The 19,945-nt window shown below is 48.1% G+C and overlaps 1 protein-coding gene across 4 annotated transcripts in view; it reads right to left on the minus strand.

Annotated features, from left to right (window-relative positions):
* Positions 1-19,945, minus strand: part of MSRA (methionine sulfoxide reductase A) — a 277,850-nt gene that overhangs the window by 157,804 nt on the left and 100,101 nt on the right. For 3 of the 4 annotated variants that reach the window (XM_071547604.1, XM_071547607.1, XM_071547606.1), the window contains exon 3: positions 4,661-4,780. The exons of the other annotated variant lie outside the window; for it this stretch is intronic. In XM_071547604.1, the coding sequence (XP_071403705.1) occupies positions 4,661-4,780 (120 nt within the window). The remainder of the gene's footprint in view (positions 1-4,660; positions 4,781-19,945) is intronic. 4 annotated transcript variants of the gene reach the window in all.

Consider the following 19,945-nt stretch of genomic DNA (forward strand, 5'->3'; position numbering starts at 1 on the left):
CAGTGGGGGCAATTTTGGAGGTGGAGCTGCAGTGGAGCAGAAAGAGGAATGTAAAGCATCTCTTGGAGCTGTTGTTGCCAAGGTTTTAACGCTGCAGCAGGAGCTGTTCTCACCTCTCCAAGAGAGTTTTTTTTTTTTTTGAAGTGAAATTGGTACATTCATTTTCTTTCATGACTTGGCAGTTGGCACGGAGGACAAATTGTAGTTTAGAGGGTTTTTAGCAAGTTTTTCCTCAGCACTTTTTGAAGGATCTCAGAACAATGACCCCATGATTACAGAGGCACAATTTATCCTGAGTGGTTCAGTTAAGAAAAATTACATGTTTTTTTACAAGATCCTGCTCTTCAACTGCTACAAAACCCACACAAAACACCAATGCCCACAGTCCATGACATTAACTTTGATTTACTCAGAATTTTGTACTTTGCCTGACCTTTCCTTCCATCCTCACAGGTGAACTGGGGGGAAAAAAAAAGGGGGAAAAGTGAAGCAAAAGGTCCATCACATGTTGGACAGATCAAGAGCAGGGTGAACACTGATATTCTTCACAGTCATTAAAATTCCTACACCCTCTTCTTAGGAAAAAAAAAAAGAAAAAAAAAGGGACAGACAAAGGCACAACAGGAATCTATTCTCCTGACAAAGATTTCATGCTAAAAGAAACTGAGCTGAGCCATTCTCATTATTCCCTGGAGACTTTCATCTTGGGGCACTCAGTTCCTGCCCAGGAAAACCTTCAGATCCCTTGATCAGCTACAGAAAGTGAAGGGAATATTTGCAGTTTGATTGCAGATTTACAGGTTCTGGAGAGCCTGATTTAAACGTTTTGGAGAGCCAGACCCTCAGTGGAACAGTGTTGTGATGTCCAAATGAAGGGTTTGATCATCCAGATAAGGGGCTGTCTCAGCACAAGGAGAGTCACTGAGCTGATCCCAGGGCTGGAGCCACTCTGGGCTGGAGCCAGGCTGGGAAAATTGGGAATGTCCAGGCTAGAGAACGATCCAGGGAGAGCTGAGAGCCTCTTCCAGAGCCTGAAGGGGCTCCAGGAGAGCTGGAGAGGGACTGGGGCCAAGGGCTGGAGGGACAGGACACAGGGAATGGCTTCCCAGTGCCAGAGGGCAGGGCTGGGAAAGGGGATATTGGGAAGGAATTGCTGGCTGGGAGGGTGGGGAGGGGCTGGGCTGGAATTCCCAGAGAAGCTGTGGCTGCCCCATCTCTGGGGGTGTCCAAGGCGAGGTTGGATTCCCTGGGACAGTGGGAGGTGTCCCTGCCCATGAAATGGGATGAGCTTTAAGATCCTTTCCCACCCAAACCATCCTGGGATTCCATGACTCCCTAACTCTAATTCCTGCTCCTCCACCTTACTCCAATCTCCCTGCTCTCAGTGCACAAGGAACAGAAAGGAGTTGATGCTCCCACAGCACCTTCCCAATTAATTTGGGATCTCAAATCCCCATGGGTACCACCACCCTCCATTCCTGGCTGTCAGGAGAGATTTAGGTTGGATATTGGGAAGGAATTGCTGGCTGGGAGGGTGAGGAGGGGCTGGGCTGGAATTCCCAGAGAAGCTGTGGCTGTCCCAAACCTGGGACCAGGCCAGGTTGGATTCCCTGGGACAGTGGGAGGTGTCCCTGCCCATGGAATGGGATGAGCTTTGAGGTCCCTTCCCACCCAAACCACTCTGGGATCCCATGGAACTGGAGGATGCCCTGGTTGGGATGGCTCCAAGCTGGGGTTCTCAGCAGACAATCCCATGGGATGCAGCTCCAAGGGGACAAGGGATGGACACACAGGACACAGGGAATGGATGAATGGTCTCAAACTGCCAGAGGGCAGGGATAGATGGGATATTGGGAAGGAATTGCTGGGTGGGAGGGTGAGGAGGGGTTGGGCTGGAATTCCCAGAGAAGCTGTGGCTGCCCCAGCCCTGGGAGTGTCCAAGGCAGGGTTGGATTCCCTGGGACAGTGGAAGGTGTCCCTGCCCATGGCAGGGGGTGGATCTAAATGATCTTTAAGATCTCTTACAACCTGAACCACTCTATGATCTATGATCATGTTAATCATTTGCCATTGGCCCTTCATGTGTATTCTGCAGGGAAGGGGAAATCTGGGATGGCAAGAACTGGTTTCCCACATTCCACCTTGGCCATATTGCTCCTTGTGAAGAATCCCAGTCCCAGTTCCAGTTGTCACCTTCAATGATCACATTTTTTATGCAAAAATATGCAAAACAAGCCTCACATCACACAGCCAAACTCTCCACAAGCCTTCCCATCCTTCAACCACCACATGCCAAGCACCAGCCAGGTCTGGGCTCCTCTGGTTGTCCTGCCCTCTCCTTCAAGTCCAAGGATGAAGTAGAGATGGAATTAACTTTGCAAATCACCAGCTGACCAAAGGGAGAGGAGGTAACAGAGCAAGAAATTAATCCTGCCTTGCTCCACTCTTTTCCACCAGCTATTTCCAAGTCTTCTGGGTGACCTTTGCAAGCCAAGACATTTTAAGGAGAACTGGAAATCCCACACAGAAGAATCAGTCAAAAGACTCATTGATATGCAAGAGGCAATGCTGGCCCTCTGAAAAACGTGGGTTTGCTGCTGAGAAAATGTGAATCAACTTCACAGTCAACTCTTTTATGCAACTCAAAGCAGAAAACCGAGTCCATGTGGAATATCTTTATATTGAATTGTTAATTATTAAGATTTGTGATTTGTGCAGCAGAGCAAATGCCTCAGAAAGGTCCTGAGAATTGTCTGGGTTACAAATTGGTTTAATCTGCTGTTATGTTCACTAAGCCTTCTAATATCATATAATAAACAGACATATTCCTATTTTTTCCTCCATTACAGTCACTGAGGATAAACAAAGGGAACAACTCAAAGCAAAACAAAATGACCTGCTTAGATGTTGACAGCCTGAACCACAATCCTATTAAGTGCCCTGTTTTTAAGAAAATCATCCTTAGCAGCAGATTTTGTGTGGTAATTGTACATCAGCAGCTTCTGAATAACAACAGCAGAGTTTTTTCCCTTCTGATTTCAGTGCCACTTGAGCTATGCAGATTTCTAAAAGCTTATGAATATACAGATAAACTGAATTGTTCTGAACATCTGTAAGCAAAATATGAAAAGATGTTACACAGTGAATGAACATCCTGGCTTGTCTAATGCTGGCCAAAAATTGGTGTATTTATGGATTAGGCAAAAGCCCTGAAAATAGCTCAAAATCATGCACACCCTCCAGAAAGCCTTTGCAGATTGGCATCTGTATGGCTGTCCCCAGAAAATGGAAAAAGAATTTTCCATTCCATTTTATTTCCCTTCCCTTCCCGTCCCTTCCCAAACCTTCCCTTCCCTTCCCTTCCCAAACCTTCCCAAACCTTTGCAAACTTTCTCAAACCTTCCCTTCCCAATCCTTCACAAACCTTCCTTCCCAAACCTTCCCTTCCCAAACCTTTGCAAACTTTCTCAAACCTTCCCTTCCTTTGCCTTCCCTTCCCTTCCCAAACCTTCTCCTCCCAAACCTTCCCAAACCTTCCCTTCCTTTGCCTTCCCTTCCCTTCCCTTCCCAAACCTTTGCAAACTTTCTCAAACCTTCCCTTCCCTTCCCAATCCTTCACAAACCTTCCTTCACAAACCTTCCCTTCCCAAACTTTCCCAAACCTTCCCTTCCTTTGCCTTCCCTTCCCTTCCCTTCCCTTTTCCTCCCAAACCTTTCCTTCCCAAACCTTCCCTTCCCTTCCCTTCCCTTCCCAAACCTTCCCTTCCCAAACCTTCCCTTCCCAAACCTTCCCAAACCTTTCCCAAACCTTTGCAAACTTTCCCAAACCTTCCCTTCCCTTCCCAATCCTTCACAAACCTTTCTTCCCAAACCTTCCCTTCCCAAACTTTCCCAAACCTTCCCTTCCTTTGCCTTCCCTTCCCTTCCCAAACCTTCTCCTCCCAAATCTTCCCTTCCCTTTCCAAACCTTCCCTTCCCTTCCCTTCCCTTCCCAAACCTTCCCAAACCTTCCTTCCCAAACCTTCCTTTCCCTTCCCAAACCTTCCCTTCCCAAACTTTCCCAAACCTTCCCTTCCTTTGCCTTCCCTTCCCTTCCCTTCCCAAACCTTCTCCTCCCAAACCTTCCTTCCCCTTCCCAAACCTTCCCTTCCCAAACCTTCCCCTCCTTTGCCTTCCCTTCCCAAACCTTCTGTGGTTTAGGCCACAGAAAGGAACTGTGTTGGATTCTCAGCAGTGCAGAATGAAAACTAAATGCAAGGGCTTGGGCTGGCACTGGCAGGATGTTGTGCACTAAACTGGAGAGACAATTAACAAATTATTATTAATAATATAAATGAGGAATTTCTGATTTTTGGTCATACTCAGATACACACAAAAATAAAAGCAAACCTCCCACTTTTTTCTAAAGAACACACTTGTATTTGAGACTGAATCCATTTCCTCAGGAATTTTTTCATTGCTTCCTGCATTAACTGATTCATTATTAGGAGGCAACGCTGGGATGGGCAGACAGAGATTTCAGGATTTTTAGGATGCAAAGCCAACACCAGGGGGGACCAACCACCAAATCTCTGCAGTCACTCATTTCACTCTTCCTGATCATTCCTAATCCCAAGAGGATTCCATCCCCAATCCCTAAAAAGCAAAGAGCAGGAGTTACCTGAGCAGACCTCCTTGTAGGTGGGGTTTGGGGTGTGCCCTCCTGCATATCCCACCTGGGTGGAATAAACTCCCTTCTGCCTCCAGAACTTCCTCTCGGCTCCCCAGAAACAGCCCATACCTGGAGAGGGCAAAAAACCACATATTGTTAAGTCAAACCCTGCCAATTCATCCCTCATTTGCATGTTAATTACAGTCCAGAGGGGAGGGAACATCCATAGGCAGCACCTGCTGGGGAAGTGTTTTTCCAAGATTATTTCTAGGAGAACTGTGTGGAAAAATCCATCCTGCAGCAGAGCACGACTCGGATAAAGCTGATTTATGCCTCTGAATATCAACACACCACAGAGGACAAACCATGTAAGGGCTCAAAGGCCCAAACAAGGTGAATTCTCACTCACACCCCCCCCAAAAAAAAAAAGTTCCTTAAAAGGCCCTTGTGCTGTTTGTGCAGCACCATTTTTGCCTGAGCTGATTAGGAGGCTGTCAAAACACCCTAATTTGTATTAATGGCAACCACTTCTTTAATTCTCTGCTTTCAGGCATAGGTGGCAGCAAGAATGGATTCTATCCTGTGTTATCCAAGAGGAAAAATGCTTCAGTTTAGCAATTCCTGCCCTGAGACACTTGAAGTTCAGACAAGACTGTGGGTAATTCTCAAAGAAATCCGACCAGCAAAGGTGGGAATTGGCAACGCCCTCCTGGTTCAAGGAATCAAGGAATAAACACAACCACCACCTGCAATTGTCTGATGGCTCAGTTAAATAAATGTTTCAGAGACTATTTATTAGATTATTCACTCAGAGTGTCGTGCCCACTCCAGTGCTGTTCAGATGATCCCTGATTAGGTATTTTCCCTGTCACTGACAACACACTGACTGTTATTATTCCCTTTCCAAAACATTGGAAAGGAAAGGCAGTTAAAAATAAGCTGGATATTGAACACACTTAGAAATCAGTGATCCATGATGGGTTTTTCTACTGGTAACACTGCAGGTTTGACAAGGTAAAAAAAAAAAATTCAATAAATGTTCCTTCAAAGTACAGGCAGAACCTCTACCAACCTCCATGGCTCCCAAGGGCCTGTTTTGCCTTGGAATCTTCAGGGATTAACTTCAATTAAACTTGTAATGGATCAAAAATTACAGGAGTAATGATTGGGATTTCTCCTTCTCATTCAGGTGCTGCAGCAAACTGTATAAATTAGGGGCCCAACCTGCTCCTGGAGACCATGGGAAGAGGCAGGAACTTCCTGGGGACAATTCAGCCCACAGAAGGTATAAATTGGTGACCAAATGACATTTATTCTCCCCTCCCTACAGGGAGAACAGGCTGTTAGTCTTGTGTTCCTCACTTAAACCAAGCTGGGGGCAACTTGCTGGAGGACCTGGATTCAAATTCCCTCCCAGTTTTGCTTCTGAGCTTTGTTCTCATGTGCCTGGTCCGTGTAAAAGGGTCAAGAATCTGCAACTCCTCCACGTCAAAGTGTTGTAAGGAGTGTTCCCTCCATGCTCCACATCCCTCACTGTGCTGCCAGAGGGATTGGGGCAGGATTTGGGGGATAATTTCACAAGGAACTTGCTGACAGACCTGTGTTCATGTGTGAGTTTCCAGGTATGTATGAGAAATGTGGGATAAACAGGTTTCCAGAGTGGAGATTGGGAGAAAAAGGTTCACCTAAAGGGGTGTCCAGCCCTGGCACAGCCCCCCAGGACAGGGGTGGAATCCCCATTCCTGGAGGGATTTAAAAGCCCTGTGGATGTGGCACTTGGGGACATGGATCAGTGGTGGCCTTGGCAGTGCTGGGGATGGTTGGACTCCACAATCTCAGAGGGCTTTTCCAACCTAAATGATGCTGGGATTCATTTATATTAAACCTTTACAAAGGTGTCTTTATTTCAGAGCAGTTTGTTCCTGGGAGATGAACCCAAAAGGAGCTGGGATTGGCTGGTGAAACAGGAACCTGGTAAAGCACAGAATGCCAGAGTGGTTTGGGTTGGAAGGGACCTTAAAGACCATCCAGTTCCAACCCCCTGCCCTGGGCAGGGACAACTGTGAGAGGAAAGGCTGGCAGAGATGGCCCTCCCTCCTGTGTCCCATGGCTGGTGTCAGGAGGGTTGTGCATCCCGTGCCGGTGTGTGGGGTGTGAGGACACAGAATCCTAGAATGGATTGGGTTGGAAAAGCCCTCCGAGATCATCAAGCCCAACCCTTGATCCAACTCCAGTCCCTTTACCAGATCATGGCACTCAGTGCCACGGCCAAGCTCAGCTGAAAAACCTCCAGGGATGGGGAATCCACCCCCTCTCTGGGCAGCCCATTCCAATCCCTGAGCACTCTCTCAGCAAAGGAGTTTTTTCTGCTCTCCAACTTCAATTTCCCCTGGCAGAGCTTGAGCCCATCGTGCCCCCTTGTCCTATTGCTCAGTGCCTGGGAGAAGAGACCAACCCCCACCTGGCCAGAACTTCCCTTCAGGCAGTTCCAGACAGTGCTGAGGTCACCTCTGAGCCTCCTCAGGGATGGTGCTGAGCTTTGAGTGTCTCCAGAGAGCCAGGTACTGCCTTGGTGGGGGAATTTAGTGCTGGATGCACTTCAGAGGACTCTGAAGAGTCCTTTTTGTAGCAGATGTACAAGTCCTTCTTCACCAGAAGGGCTGTCCAGCCCTGGCAGGGGTAGAGTGCCCATCCCTGGAGGGATTTAAAAGCCCTCTGGATGTGGCACTTGGGGACATGGGTCAGTGTGGCCTTGGCAGTGCTGAGGGATGGTTGGACTTGATGATCTCAGAGGACTTTTCCAACCAGGACTTTTCCATGACCTGTTGATATTACTCAGTGACCTCCACCCTCCCCAGGGTTTTTTTTTCCTTTCTCCCTCTCCAGTTCATGTCTGAGCTCATCCTCCTGCCCCTTCCCTGAGAGAGAGACATTTCACTCCCTTCTGAACCACCCTCCTCCTTTCTCTGCCACCTCAAAGCTCCAATAAATCCTCCCAATCCACGGGAACAGATCAAACTGAAACCTCTGTCAGGATAAACCCACCTGCTCCCAAAGAGCCACAATTTACAGCAGCACAGCCCGAAATTGCCCTGCACAGGATTAATCCATTCACAGGCTGATGTTTGTCCTCCCCCAAAAGTGGTGCCACCTTCTACAGAGGAATCGTCAGAAGGAGAGAAATATTAACAATAAAATATAATATTCCAGAGTTAAGACACGTGTGTTTTCCAGAGGCTTAATCCATGAAAAACATGGACAACAACTACTGAAACAGGGATATAATTGCAGTTCAAGGTTTCACGTAGTCCTGGTAGAACAACCAAAAAAAAAAAAAAAAGTTGACTTTCCTTAATTATTACTCCTCTAATAAGAAAAGCAAAGAAATAAATAATTTAAATCATAAATGTAAATAATTAAGGAAAACTCAAAGCGGGGGGGGGGGGGGGGGGGGAAATGGTAAAAAAAAAAGGGTAGGAAAAGAAACATAAAAGCCAAAAAAACCAACTTGAAACTAGAAAAGATGAATGTGATTTTAAACTATTCATGAAGAGATTTGCATAATCCCCGGCAGTGGTGGAGGGAGCGCAGCTTTGGAGTTGGATTGAGAGCATCCAGAGGCATTCCTAAGAGAAAGGGGGGAAAGGGAAATCCTGGGGAACATCCTCACGTTCCCAGGAAGAAAGCGGCGTTTGAGCAGAACGGGAACTGCAGCGGAGTGTTCGAGCATTGAAGATATTTGTCACTTTTTAATTGCTCATTTGCAAAACAAAACCTATTCTTTTGGTGATGGGTTTTGACTGGCTCCTAATTGGAATTTCAAGAGGCATTTCAAGATCCTTCCTTTGCTTTTGAACTTCAAAAGCAAACAGGCTCAAATGGGGATCTTTAAAGGTTCAATCATCCCCATAAATAATATTAACCATCCAATTGGGAGATGAATGAGAGGACAACTATTCCTTTCTGGGATCCACATCCCCTTCCTGGAGACATTCTCCTTAGGGATCCCTGCACATGTTGATCCTCCGAACAGCTCTTTTTGGCAGCCACGTGTTTCCACAGGCAACCCAGAGCATCTGCATATTCCTATGAAATAGTCACCAGAAACTGAAATCCTTCTGAAATAAAGAAAGCCAAGTGCCACTCTGATAAGAGAGAAACATCCCATTCCTGGAGATAAGAAATGGTGGAATATTCAGAGACAAACTGAGGAGAACTGTCCTCCAGGTGTTTCCAGAGAGGAGAAGCTTCAGGGAGTGAGTTCAACACACTGCCCAGGTCTCCACTGACTGCACAGGAGCTCAGACCTTCAGGGAGTCGTTGATTTGCCTAAATGGATCCCTCCAGGGTCAACCAAGATGCCTCAGGACATGCAAGACATCTGTCTACAGAAGGCTCACATAAATGACACTTGTCCTTCCTGAAAGGCATCCTGAGGGCACGGAAATGCCCCTGGACACGGCAATGCAACTGTCTCATGGCATCATGGAATGGGTTGGGTTGGAAGGGGCCTGAAAATTCCACCCCCTGCCATGGGCAGGGACACCTCTCACTGTCCCAGGGTGCTCCAAGCCCCATCCAACCTGGCCTTGGACACTCCCAGGGCTGGGGCAGCCACAGCTTCTCTGGGAATTCCAGCCCAGCCCCTCCCCACCCTCCCAGCCACCAATTCCTTCCCAGTATCCCACCCAGCCCTGCCCTCTGGCACTGGGAAGCCATTCCCTGTGTCCTGTCCCTCCAGCCCTTGGCCCCAGTCCCTCTCCAGCTCTCCTGGAGCCCCTTCAGGCTCTGCAAGGGGCTCTCAGGTCTCTCTGGATCCTTCTCCTCTCCAGGTGACCCCCCCCAGCTCTCCCAGCCTGACTCCAAAGGGGCTCCAGCCCTGGAACAGCTCCGGGGCCTCCTCTGGACTCTCTCCAGCAGCTCCACATCCTTGTGCTGCTGTTCCCCAGATCTCCAGATGGGATCTCCCCAGAGTGCCCCATTTGCAGGAGACACCAGTCCATACCCCACATTCTGACATTACAAAACCCTCAAAGCCTCTGAACCTGAAGATGAATCAAATCTCCCAAAACACAATGATTTGTGTCTCAAAGTTGCCTCTTCCCCTTCCACAGCTATAAAAAGTCACTACCCTGACCAGTTCGGGAGGATCCTCTGCTGCAGCACAAACCAGATGAATCCTGAGCAAAATGGCTAATTCCCAAATTACCTTTCCTCATAACAACCTTCACAGCTTGGAATATCAGAGCCCTTCTTTTGTGCCCCCCCACGCATTTGCCATCACACAGGACCGAAAAAAACCACCTCAGAAAATTGATTTGAAAATGATTCCACATTCCAGATGCCTTCCCTAATCCTGCAGGAAGCTCCACGACCCTCAGAGGAACCTTTTCCTCACCTCTGCTCTGCTCCCTCCTCCAACTCCTGTTCTTAGCTCAGCTTTGAATCGTTCCCCGTCTCCTGATGCAAATTTCTCTTTATGATGCCATTATGCAAATGATCCCGAGCAGGAAATTTGCATCAGAAGGGGATTCCTGATCCAAACCCAAAGCTCTGCAAGCTGCACCCACTTTGTACTAATTAACGTCCATTAACTGCGGAGCTGCTGCAAAAGGCTGAGCTTCAGGGACTCGCAGCTTCCCATTTATTCCCTTTATTTAAAGGAGCTCACAGCAGGTGGATTGTTTCACAGCCCGGCCAATTTTCCTTTTTTCCTTTTTTTTTTTCCCTACTATCTCCACAGAGCTGGTATTTTCATTTGTGGAGCATTTTCTTTTTAATGCCTTTTGTCCTTTACCTTGGTGGCATTTCCTTCCCCTCTGGCATCAGGTGCAGACCCACCTGACTCCCTCCCGTCTCTCCCCCGACCTTTCCCTCCTGCCAGTTTTATTTCCAAGCCTTCCCATTCCCTGCCCTCCCAGCAGTCTGGGCAGGCAGTCCAGAAGCCTCTTTTTTGTCACATTTTGAGGAATGAATCCATTATTCCCTCGGCATGCCAAGCCTTTTCCTGGCTCGCTGCCTGCAATTCCAACTCCCTCACTCCGAGGCGCTTTTCCATTGGGGAGCTGTCCCAGTGCCAGGGAAAAGATGAACCGCCAAGGACACGGATCCCAATCCTCCTTCTGCCTGCAGGATTTCAGGATATATTCCACTGGTTGGGGGGGGAATATCAGCTTTAAATACACCCTCAGAAAAATAAACTGAGAGAACAAAGAGCCAGCAAGTCCTGGGAACCTCATCCCTAAGTCCAGCTCAGAGGAAGGAGCAGCACAGGATCTATGGAAACCTCATCCCTAAATCCAGCTCAGAGGAAGGAGCAGCACAGGATCTATGGGAACCTCATCCATAAGTCCGGCTCAGAGGAAGGATCTATGGAAACCTCATCCCTAAATCCAGCTCAGAGGAAGGAGCAGCACAGGATCTATGGAAACCTCATCCCTAAGTCCAGCTCAGAGGAAGGAGCAGCACAGGATCTATGGAAACCTCATCCCTAAATCCAGCTCAGAGGAAGGAGCAGGACAGGATCTATGGACACCTCATCCCTAAATCCAGCTCAGAGGAAGGAGCAGGACAGGATCTATGGAAACCTCATCCCTAAGTCCAGCTCAGAGGAAGGAGCAGGACAGGATCTTTGGATACCTCATCCCTAAGTCCAGCTCAGACGAAGGAGCAGGACAGGATCTATGGAAACCTCATCCCTAAATCCAGCTCAGAGGAAGGAGCAGGACAGGATCTATGGAAACCTCATCCCTAAATCCAGCTCAGAGGAAGGAGCAGGACAGGATCTATGGAAACCTCATCCCTAAATCCAGCTCAGAGGAAGAAGCAGGACAGGATCTAAGGAAACCTCATCCCTAAATCCAGCTCAGAGGAAGGAGCAGGACAGGATCTATGGAAACCTCATCCCTAAATCCAGCTCAGAGGAAGGAGCAGGACAGGATCTATGGAAACCTCATCCCTAAATCCAGCTCAGAGGAAGGAGCAGGACAGGATCTATGGAAACCTCATCCCTAAATCCAGCTCAGAGGAAGGAGCAGGACAGGATCTATGGAAACCTCATCCCTAAGTCCAGCTCAGAGGGAAGGAGCAGGACAGGATCTATGGAAACCTCATCCCTAAGTCCAGCTCAGACGAAGGAGCAGGACAGGATCTATGGAAACCTCATCCCTAAGTCCAGCTCAGACGAAGGAGCAGGACAGGATCTATGGAAACCTCATCCCTAAGTCCAGCTCAGAGAAAGGAGCAGGACAGGATCTATGGAAACCTCATCCCTAAGTCCAGCTCAGACAAAGGAGCAGGACAGGATCTATGGAAACCTCATCCCTAAGTCCAGCTCAGAGAAAGGAGCAGGACAGGATCTATGGAAACCTCATCCCTAAATCCAGCTCAGAGAAAGGAGCAGGACAAGATCTATAGAAACCTCATCCCTAAGTCCAGCTCAGAGGAAGGAGCAGGACAAGATCTATAGAAACCTCATCCCTAAGTCCAGCTCAGAGGAAGGAGCAGGACAGGATCTTTGGACACCTCATCCCCAAGTCCAGCTCAGAGGAAGGAGCAGGACAGGATCTATGGAAACCTCATCCCTAAGTCCAGCTCAGAGGAAGGAGCAGGACAGGATCTATGGGAACCTCATCCTTAAGTCCAGCTCAGAGGAAGGAGCAGCACAGGATCTATGGAAACCTCATCCCTAAGTCCAGCTCAGAGGAAGGAGCAGGACAGGATCTATGCAAACCTCATCCCTAAGTCCAGCTCAGAGGAAGGAGCAGCACAGGATCTATGGAAACCTCATCCCTAAGTCCAGCTCAGAGGAAGGAGCAGGACAGGATCTATGGAAACCTCATCCCTAAGTCCAGCTCAGAGGAAGGAGCAGGACAGGATCTATGGAAACCTCATCCCTAAATCCAGCTCAGAGGAAGGAGCAGGACAGGATCTATGGAAACCTCATCCCTAAATCCAGCTCAGAGGAAGGAGCAGGACAGGATCTATGGAAACCTCATCCCTAAATCCAGCTCAGAGGAAGGAGCAGGACAGGATCTTTGGACACCTCATCCCTAAATCCAGCTCAGAGGAAGGAGCAAGACAGGATCCATGGAAACCTCATCCCTAAATCCAGCTCAGAGGAAGGATCTATGGAAACCTCATCCCTAAATCCAGCTCAGAGGAAGGAGCAGCACAGGATCTATGGAAACCTCATCCCTAAATCCAGCTCAGAGGAAGGAGCAGCACAGGATCTATGGAAACCTCATCCCTAAGTCCAGCTCAGAGGAAGGAGCAGGACAGGATCTATGGACACCTCATCCCTAAGTCCAGCTCAGAGGAAGGAGCAGGACAGGATCTTTGGACACCTCATCCCTAAGTCCAGCTCAGAGGAAGGAGCAAGACAGGATCTATGGGAACCTCATCCCTAAATCCAGCTCAGAGGAAGGATCTATGGAAACCTCATCCCTAAATCCAGCTCAGAGGAAGGAGCAGGACAGGATCTATGGAAACCTCATCCCTAAATCCAGCTCAGAGGAAGGATCTATGGAAACCTCATCCCTAAATCCAGCTCAGAGGAAGGGGCAGGACAGGATCTATGGAAACCTCATCCCTAAGTCCAGCTCAGAGGAAGGAGCAGCACAGGATCTATGGAAACCTCATCCCTAAATCCAGCTCAGAGGAAGGAGCAGGACAGGATCTATGCAAACCTCATCCCTAAATCCAGCTCAGAGGAAGGAGCAGGACAGAATCTATGGAAACCTCATCCCTAAATCCAGCTCAGAGGAAGGAGCAGGACAGGATCTATGGAAACCTCATGCCTAAGTCCAGCTCAGAGGAAGGAGCGGGACAGGATCTATGGACACCTCATCCCTAAGTCCAGCTCAGAGGAAGGATCTATGGAAACCTCATCCCTAAATCCAGCTCAGAGGAAGGAGCAGCACAGGATCTATGGAAACCTCATCCCTAAATCCAGCTCAGAGGAAGGAGCAAGACAGGATCTATGGACACCTCATCCCTAAATCCACCTCAGAGGAAGGAGCAGCACAGGATCTATGGACACCTCATCCCTAAATCCAGCTCAGAGGAAGGAGCAGCACAGGATCTATGGACACCTCATCCCTAAGTCCAGCTCAGAGGAAGGAGCAGGACAGAATCTATGGAAACCTCATCCCTAAATCCAGCTCAGAGGAAGGAGCAGCACAGGATCTATGGGAACCTCATCCCTAAGTCCAGCTCAGAGGAAGGATCTATGGAAACCTCATCCCTAAATCCAGCTCAGAGGAAGGAGCAGCACAGGATCTATGGAAACCTCATCCCTAAATCCAGCTCAGAGGAAGGAGCAGGACAGGATCTACTCAGAGATGGGAAGCACACCAGACACAGGAGCCTGGCTCTGGTGCCAGGTTCTGCTCCAAAACTCTGGAAGCTGTGCCAGCTGCTCCAGTGCTCCAGGAGCCAGCCAAGGGGAGGTGGCAGCACAGCCTGCTCCTGTACATTGAGGCAGGAAAGGACAGCCAAGAGAACATCCCACCCGGAGCATCCCGCTCCAGCCAGCGTTTCCCGGGAGCTGCAGGCACAGCTGCCAAGATCCTGCTTCCCTTGGCCACTGCAGGACTTGGCCCAGCTTTGGAATACCATTGATTGAGTTCCACTCTGTAAAATCTGGAGAAGGAAATGCTCAGCTGCTTCCAACTGAAATGCTTGGGGTTTTTTTTTTCTCACTCCTGTTGTAAAGGAATAAAGGAATTATCCCGTCCCTGTGGGATAATGATCCGTTCAGATATTCCCAAGTGCTGGCTGTGATTGGCATTTCTCTCCTTAAACAAGTGGTGGGGAGCAGTTGGTGGAGCTGATTGAGTGAAGGGGGGCCAAGGATTGGTATCTCTGAGCATGGAGCCAAAGGGATATTTATGCTCTGGAATTGTGGGGGCTCGTTGGTTTTCAGAATTCCTCAGGTTGAATTGAGGAAATTGATCTTGGATCAGGAAACTGATCTTGGATTCACCATGGAAGGTCAGGATGAGAACTTGGTGGGCACCATTGTGTTCCCTCCCCTAAAGAAACAAGGGGCAAGTTGGAGACATGGAAGATGTGATGGGATCTCTGTGGAGGAGCTGCTGGAGCAAGTCCAGAGGAGGCCCCGGAGATGCTCCAGGGCTGGAGCCCCTTTGGAGCCAGGCTGGGAATGCTGGGGGGCTCACCTGGAGAGGAGAAAAATCCAGGGAGAGTTGAGAGCCCCTTCCAGAGCCTGAAGGGGCTTCAGGAGAGGTGGAGAGGCACTTGGAACAAGGGATGGAGGGACAGGACACAGGGAATGGCTTCCCAGTGCCAGAGGGCAGGGCTGGGTGGAATATTGGGAAGGAATTCTTGGCTGTGAAGGTGGGGAGGGGTTGGGCTGGAGTTCCCAGAGAAGCTGTGACTGCCCCAGCCCTGGGAGTGTCCAAGGCCTGGACAGGGCTTGGAACAACCTGGGATAGTGGGAGCTGTCCCAGTCCACGGCAGGGGGTGGAACAAGTTGAGCTTTATGGTCTCTTCCCACCCAAACCATTCCATGATTTTATGATCTCCCTGTCTGGACAATTCCATCAGGATGTCCTGGAGCCCAGGAGAACATCCAGCATATCCAGACTACACACAGGGGTTGTTCAACTGGTTAAAATAATTTTTCTTGACTTTATATAACATCAAATTCCCAGAAGATGAAGTTTTGTTGTCTGCAGGGAAATACTCCAGCCCCTTTGGCCCCAAATCCAGAAGGAAACTGGATCCCAAATTCCCAGCTTTGTTTCACTTTCCTACTTTCTCTGCACTTACACAACTGTCAATAAGGGCCTGAGAATCTCAAATGATCAAAGCTGCATCCTCAGGATAAAAACACAGCATGAAACTCCCCCAGGGCTTTTGTTCTGAATTTTTTGGAGCTCTTGGTGAGAACCTGGAAAGAATTCCAGGGTCAGATTGAACTGCTCCATCATCTTTGCCACAACGCTGTGACACGTCGGGTGCTGTGGGGAGCCATCTGGATGGAAAGAAGATTCCTGTTATCCATCAGGATTTAAAGGAAAATTGTGTTCTTGGTATCCTCAGCAGGTCAGCATCCAGCAGTCCCAGAATATTCCAGCAATCACGGAATATTTGAGATCCCTGGAAAAAAAAATCGACTGAGAAATGGTTGGGAGAAACATGAAATAATAAAAAAAACCCCACAAAAATCTGTAATGGAGAACAAGCTCAGCTGAAAGAAATCAAACTCCTGGTGACAGATGGCACGAAGAGGATGATCTTCCTCACTAAGCATTGGCTCTAATGCTCCAACAGGGTTGATAAATATGTTGAACAGCTTGCCTGGGGCAAGTCAAACAAAGCCCTGGGCAAGGAATTTCAAATGCAGTTTGCCTGACAGAGCAACTAAAGAGGAATTTCTTGGCTCTGCCAAGACCTTGTTCTGTTCACACTGCATGAATTCCCAGAGAAACTGTTGGGTTTGCTCCTCTTTTTTTTTTTTTTCTTTTTTTCCACAGGAGGAGCAGAAGCCTCATGTTCATTCAGATGAACAAAAGCCCAGGAAATGTGAGATTTGTTGGTGCCTGTGAGGTGGCTCCTGACACTCGTGTTTGTGTGGAATGTTTGTGTGGAACCTGCACAACAGACTCGGGTTATTGTAAGAGGAAAAGCAGATTTGAATCACAGGAGAGGAATATTTTACTGTCAAGAGAAAAACTGCCACCTTCCCAGCACCAGAAATAACGTGGCATAAGGATGACTTTGGGGAAAAAAAAAAAAAACAAACAACAAACCCACCCTGAAACAACAGCCCTGAAAGGGGGAAAAGCGAGAGGGGGAGGCAGAGAACGACTCGAAAATGGGTTTGTTCATTCCAGTATAAAGGGAGGTTACAATTATAAATAATATAAAGTCAACAGCCCTTCAGGAAAGCTGAAGCCAAGCCCAAGGATGTTAATAAGGCCCAAAAAAGCCCAGTTGCTCTGAAGGTGGAAGATGAGGGGGTTCTGATTTTCCTCTTTAAATGCAGTTTGGAGCTCAACCAGCAGAGAGCAGGGACAGCCATGAGTTGGTGCATCCCAGCACTTCCAAAAGTGGCCTCACTCACTGCCTCCCACACCACCACAAGCAGGAAGATTGAAACCATTTTGGATCCTGAAGATCAACAGAGCTGTTCCCTGGGGACTCCACAGGAGAAAATTCCATCATCAACATTCTCTGTTGAAAAACTTCTAATCCCCAGATAGAACCCGCTCCAAAAATCCTTTCTGGTGATTCCCAAGGTTCTCATCACACAGTGGAAGGAGAGGATGAAAAAGCAGCACAGGTGAAACTTTCTGACCTTTGAGAGGTGGCCCAGAATGTCCCCTGTGCCTGGGACACACCCCATGAGTTGCACCTGGACCCTTTAGAAGTTCATTTTGGGTCTAAACAATGAGGATCTGAATAATCCACTTCTCAGGAGGACAAGGAGAACTTGTGAGAGGGAAGAAGGACAACAACCTCTGCAGCTCTTCCCTCTCTTCCCCATCTTAGGGAAAAACTGCTCCTAATCCCTGCAAAAATTATTTTGCACACAATAATTAAGCCTCACATGAACTGTAATCTATTAAATATCACTGTAAATACTCTTCTCCCAGGCACTCAGCAATAGGACAAGGGGGCACGATGGGCTCAAGCTCTGCCAGGGGAAACTGAAGTTGGAGATGAGAAAAAAATCCTTTGCAGAGAGAGTGCTCAGGGATTGGAATGGGCTGCCCAGAGAGGGGGTGGATTCCCCATCCCTGGAGGTTTTTCAGCTGAGCTTGGCCGTGGCACTGAGTGCCATGATCTGGTAAAGGGACTGGAGTTGGACCAAGGGTTGGACTTGATGATCTCAGAGGACTTTTCCAACCCAATCCATTCTATGATCTGAGTTTCACTGTGTTGGGTTCTGCCTTCAAATGCAGAACAAAACAGCAACATCCTTCAAAGTTTGTATTTCTATTTACAGGGTCGTTGGCATCCCTTAAACATCAAAGAGATGTGTCACAACCTCTTTAATTGAGGAATTGGAAGCCAATAAACACCTGTTTCCTTTCATGTTTGAGGATTTGGGAATGCTCATGGCTTGGGATCAATTGGCATCATTTTCCCTGAAAAACCAACTCCCACCCAAAAGCAAAGTTGCCCCAAAACTGGCTCTGACCTGCAGACAAGGAGAGTTATTGACAAAGTAAGAACAATCAGTCCCTCAGTGCAAATTGTTGGGATTAAAATGGCATGTGTGTCATGGCTAATCAATTAAAGAGGAGTCTTAACGAGTCCTGGAGGCACCTGAAGATTCCTGGCCACAAAAGTGATGACTGAAGTGGCTCAAGAAGACAGAAAAAAAGTCAGGGCTTATGGTAAAAATTCTGGTCCTTTGAACTATTTATTTACTCTTTTTTAATTTCTCTTACTGAATAAATTATTGGAAAAAGGAAAATGGGAGGAATAAAAGCATCATAAGCTCTCAGCACACCCCTGAAGTGTCCAAAAATAGAATCAAATTGTAATCAAAGAATCATAAAATCCCAGAATGGTTTGTGTTTGAAGAGAACTTAAAGATCATCTTGTTCCACCCCCTGCCATGGGCAGGGACACCTCCCACTGTCCCAGGTTGCTCCAACCTGGCCTTGGACACTCCCAGGGCTGGGACATCCATCCTTTCTCTGGGAATTCCAGCCCAGCCCCTCCCCACCCTCCCAGCCACCAATTCCTTCCCAATATCCCCTTTCCCAGCCCTGCCTCTGGCACTGGGAAGCCATTCCCTGTGTCCTGTCCCTCCAGCCCTTGGCCCCAGTCCCTCTCCAGCTCTCCTGGAGCCCCTTCAGGCTCTGCAAGGGCCTCCAAGGTCTCTCTGGATCCTTCTCCTCTCTGGGTGAGACCCTCCAGCTCCCCCAGCCTGGCTCCAAAGGGGCTCCAGCCCTGGAGCATCTCCGGGGCCTCCTCTGGACTCTCTCCAGCAGCTCCACATCCTTGTGCTGTTGTTCCCAGGGCTGGATTCAGGATTCCAGGTGGGGTCTCACCTGAGGGGGCAGAGGGACAGAATCCCCCCTGCCCTGCTGTGGGATAAGCCCAGGACATGGAGGGTTTCTGGGCTGGGAGGGCACATGGGGGACATGTCCAGCCCCACCAGCACCCCAAGTCCTTCTCCCCAGGGCTGCTCTCCATTGGTCCATCCCCAGCCCGGATCCATCCTGGGGGTTGCCCCGACCCAGGTGCAGCCCCTTAACCTGAATGAGCCCATCAGGATGTCCAAGGATAGAGCCAATAACTAATAATCCATGCCCATGTCTGGCCACCCTTCCACCTCCTCTGAGGCAGGAGCAGTTTCTCAATAAATGATGTTTCAAAAGCCTTTTGGGGATAAAAAGCGTCGCTGCTACAATAATATGTTGAAGAGATTGAGACAGAGCTCCACAGTCCTATCATCAACCTGATTATTTGCTTCATTGCAAAGCATCACATCTTTAGTTCAGCCATTGATTTGAGGCTTTCAAAGCATTTCATGATCTTCCTTCTCTCTGAGCATCCCCATGTTTGGCAGAGATTCATTTTAGATCATCCTCGGCCATTGGACACACTTTGGTGCTCTGCTGCTCAAGGAGAACTCGATGTAGCCACGAAATAAGGGATGTCATCAGGGCTGTGTAATCCATTTGATTCTCTTGGAACTCTATCTTTGATATAAATTCATCTCTGCAATAACAGCAAAGCCTCACCCTTGTCTTGTGAAAATCTCTCTAATCTCTTGGCCACCTCAGGGAGCTCGAGAGGGAGAGGAAAGCCAAACAAAATATATTCTGCTCTTCTGAAAGCAAAGCAGCACATTTTGTTACCAGCAAAACAGGAATCACTTGTAGGGCCACGCTGCAGAAAATAATAACTTGTTTACAAAGTTTGTTTACTGGAAGGAATAGAAAAATTGCCTTTTCTTTCCCTTTTTCTTTTTTTTTTTTGTGATAACTGTTGCTGAGTTTAATGAACTGCTGTAGACACATTCAGCAAAAGTAATCTCATATTACTTATTATATTTATAGCCTTAGATTTCAGACAACAATAGAAAGCTGTGGGCACCCTGGCAATTATTTAAACTTACAATCTATAATTGCTCAGGAGCAAAAAAAAAAATAATTACATTCAAATAACAAGGCAATTCAACGAGCAGCCCTTTCATCCTCCTTTCCCCTTAACCCTTTGCCAAACTAATAATTCCTTCCAAGTGCACCTGGAAGATCATTAAAATCTATTTTGAACCACATCTGTCCTTAATGGAAATATGGAAGC

The sequence above is a fragment of the Pithys albifrons genome, chromosome 2 (genome assembly GCF_047495875.1).
Source record: "Pithys albifrons albifrons isolate INPA30051 chromosome 2, PitAlb_v1, whole genome shotgun sequence".
Taxonomy (NCBI): Eukaryota; Metazoa; Chordata; class Aves; order Passeriformes; family Thamnophilidae; genus Pithys; species Pithys albifrons.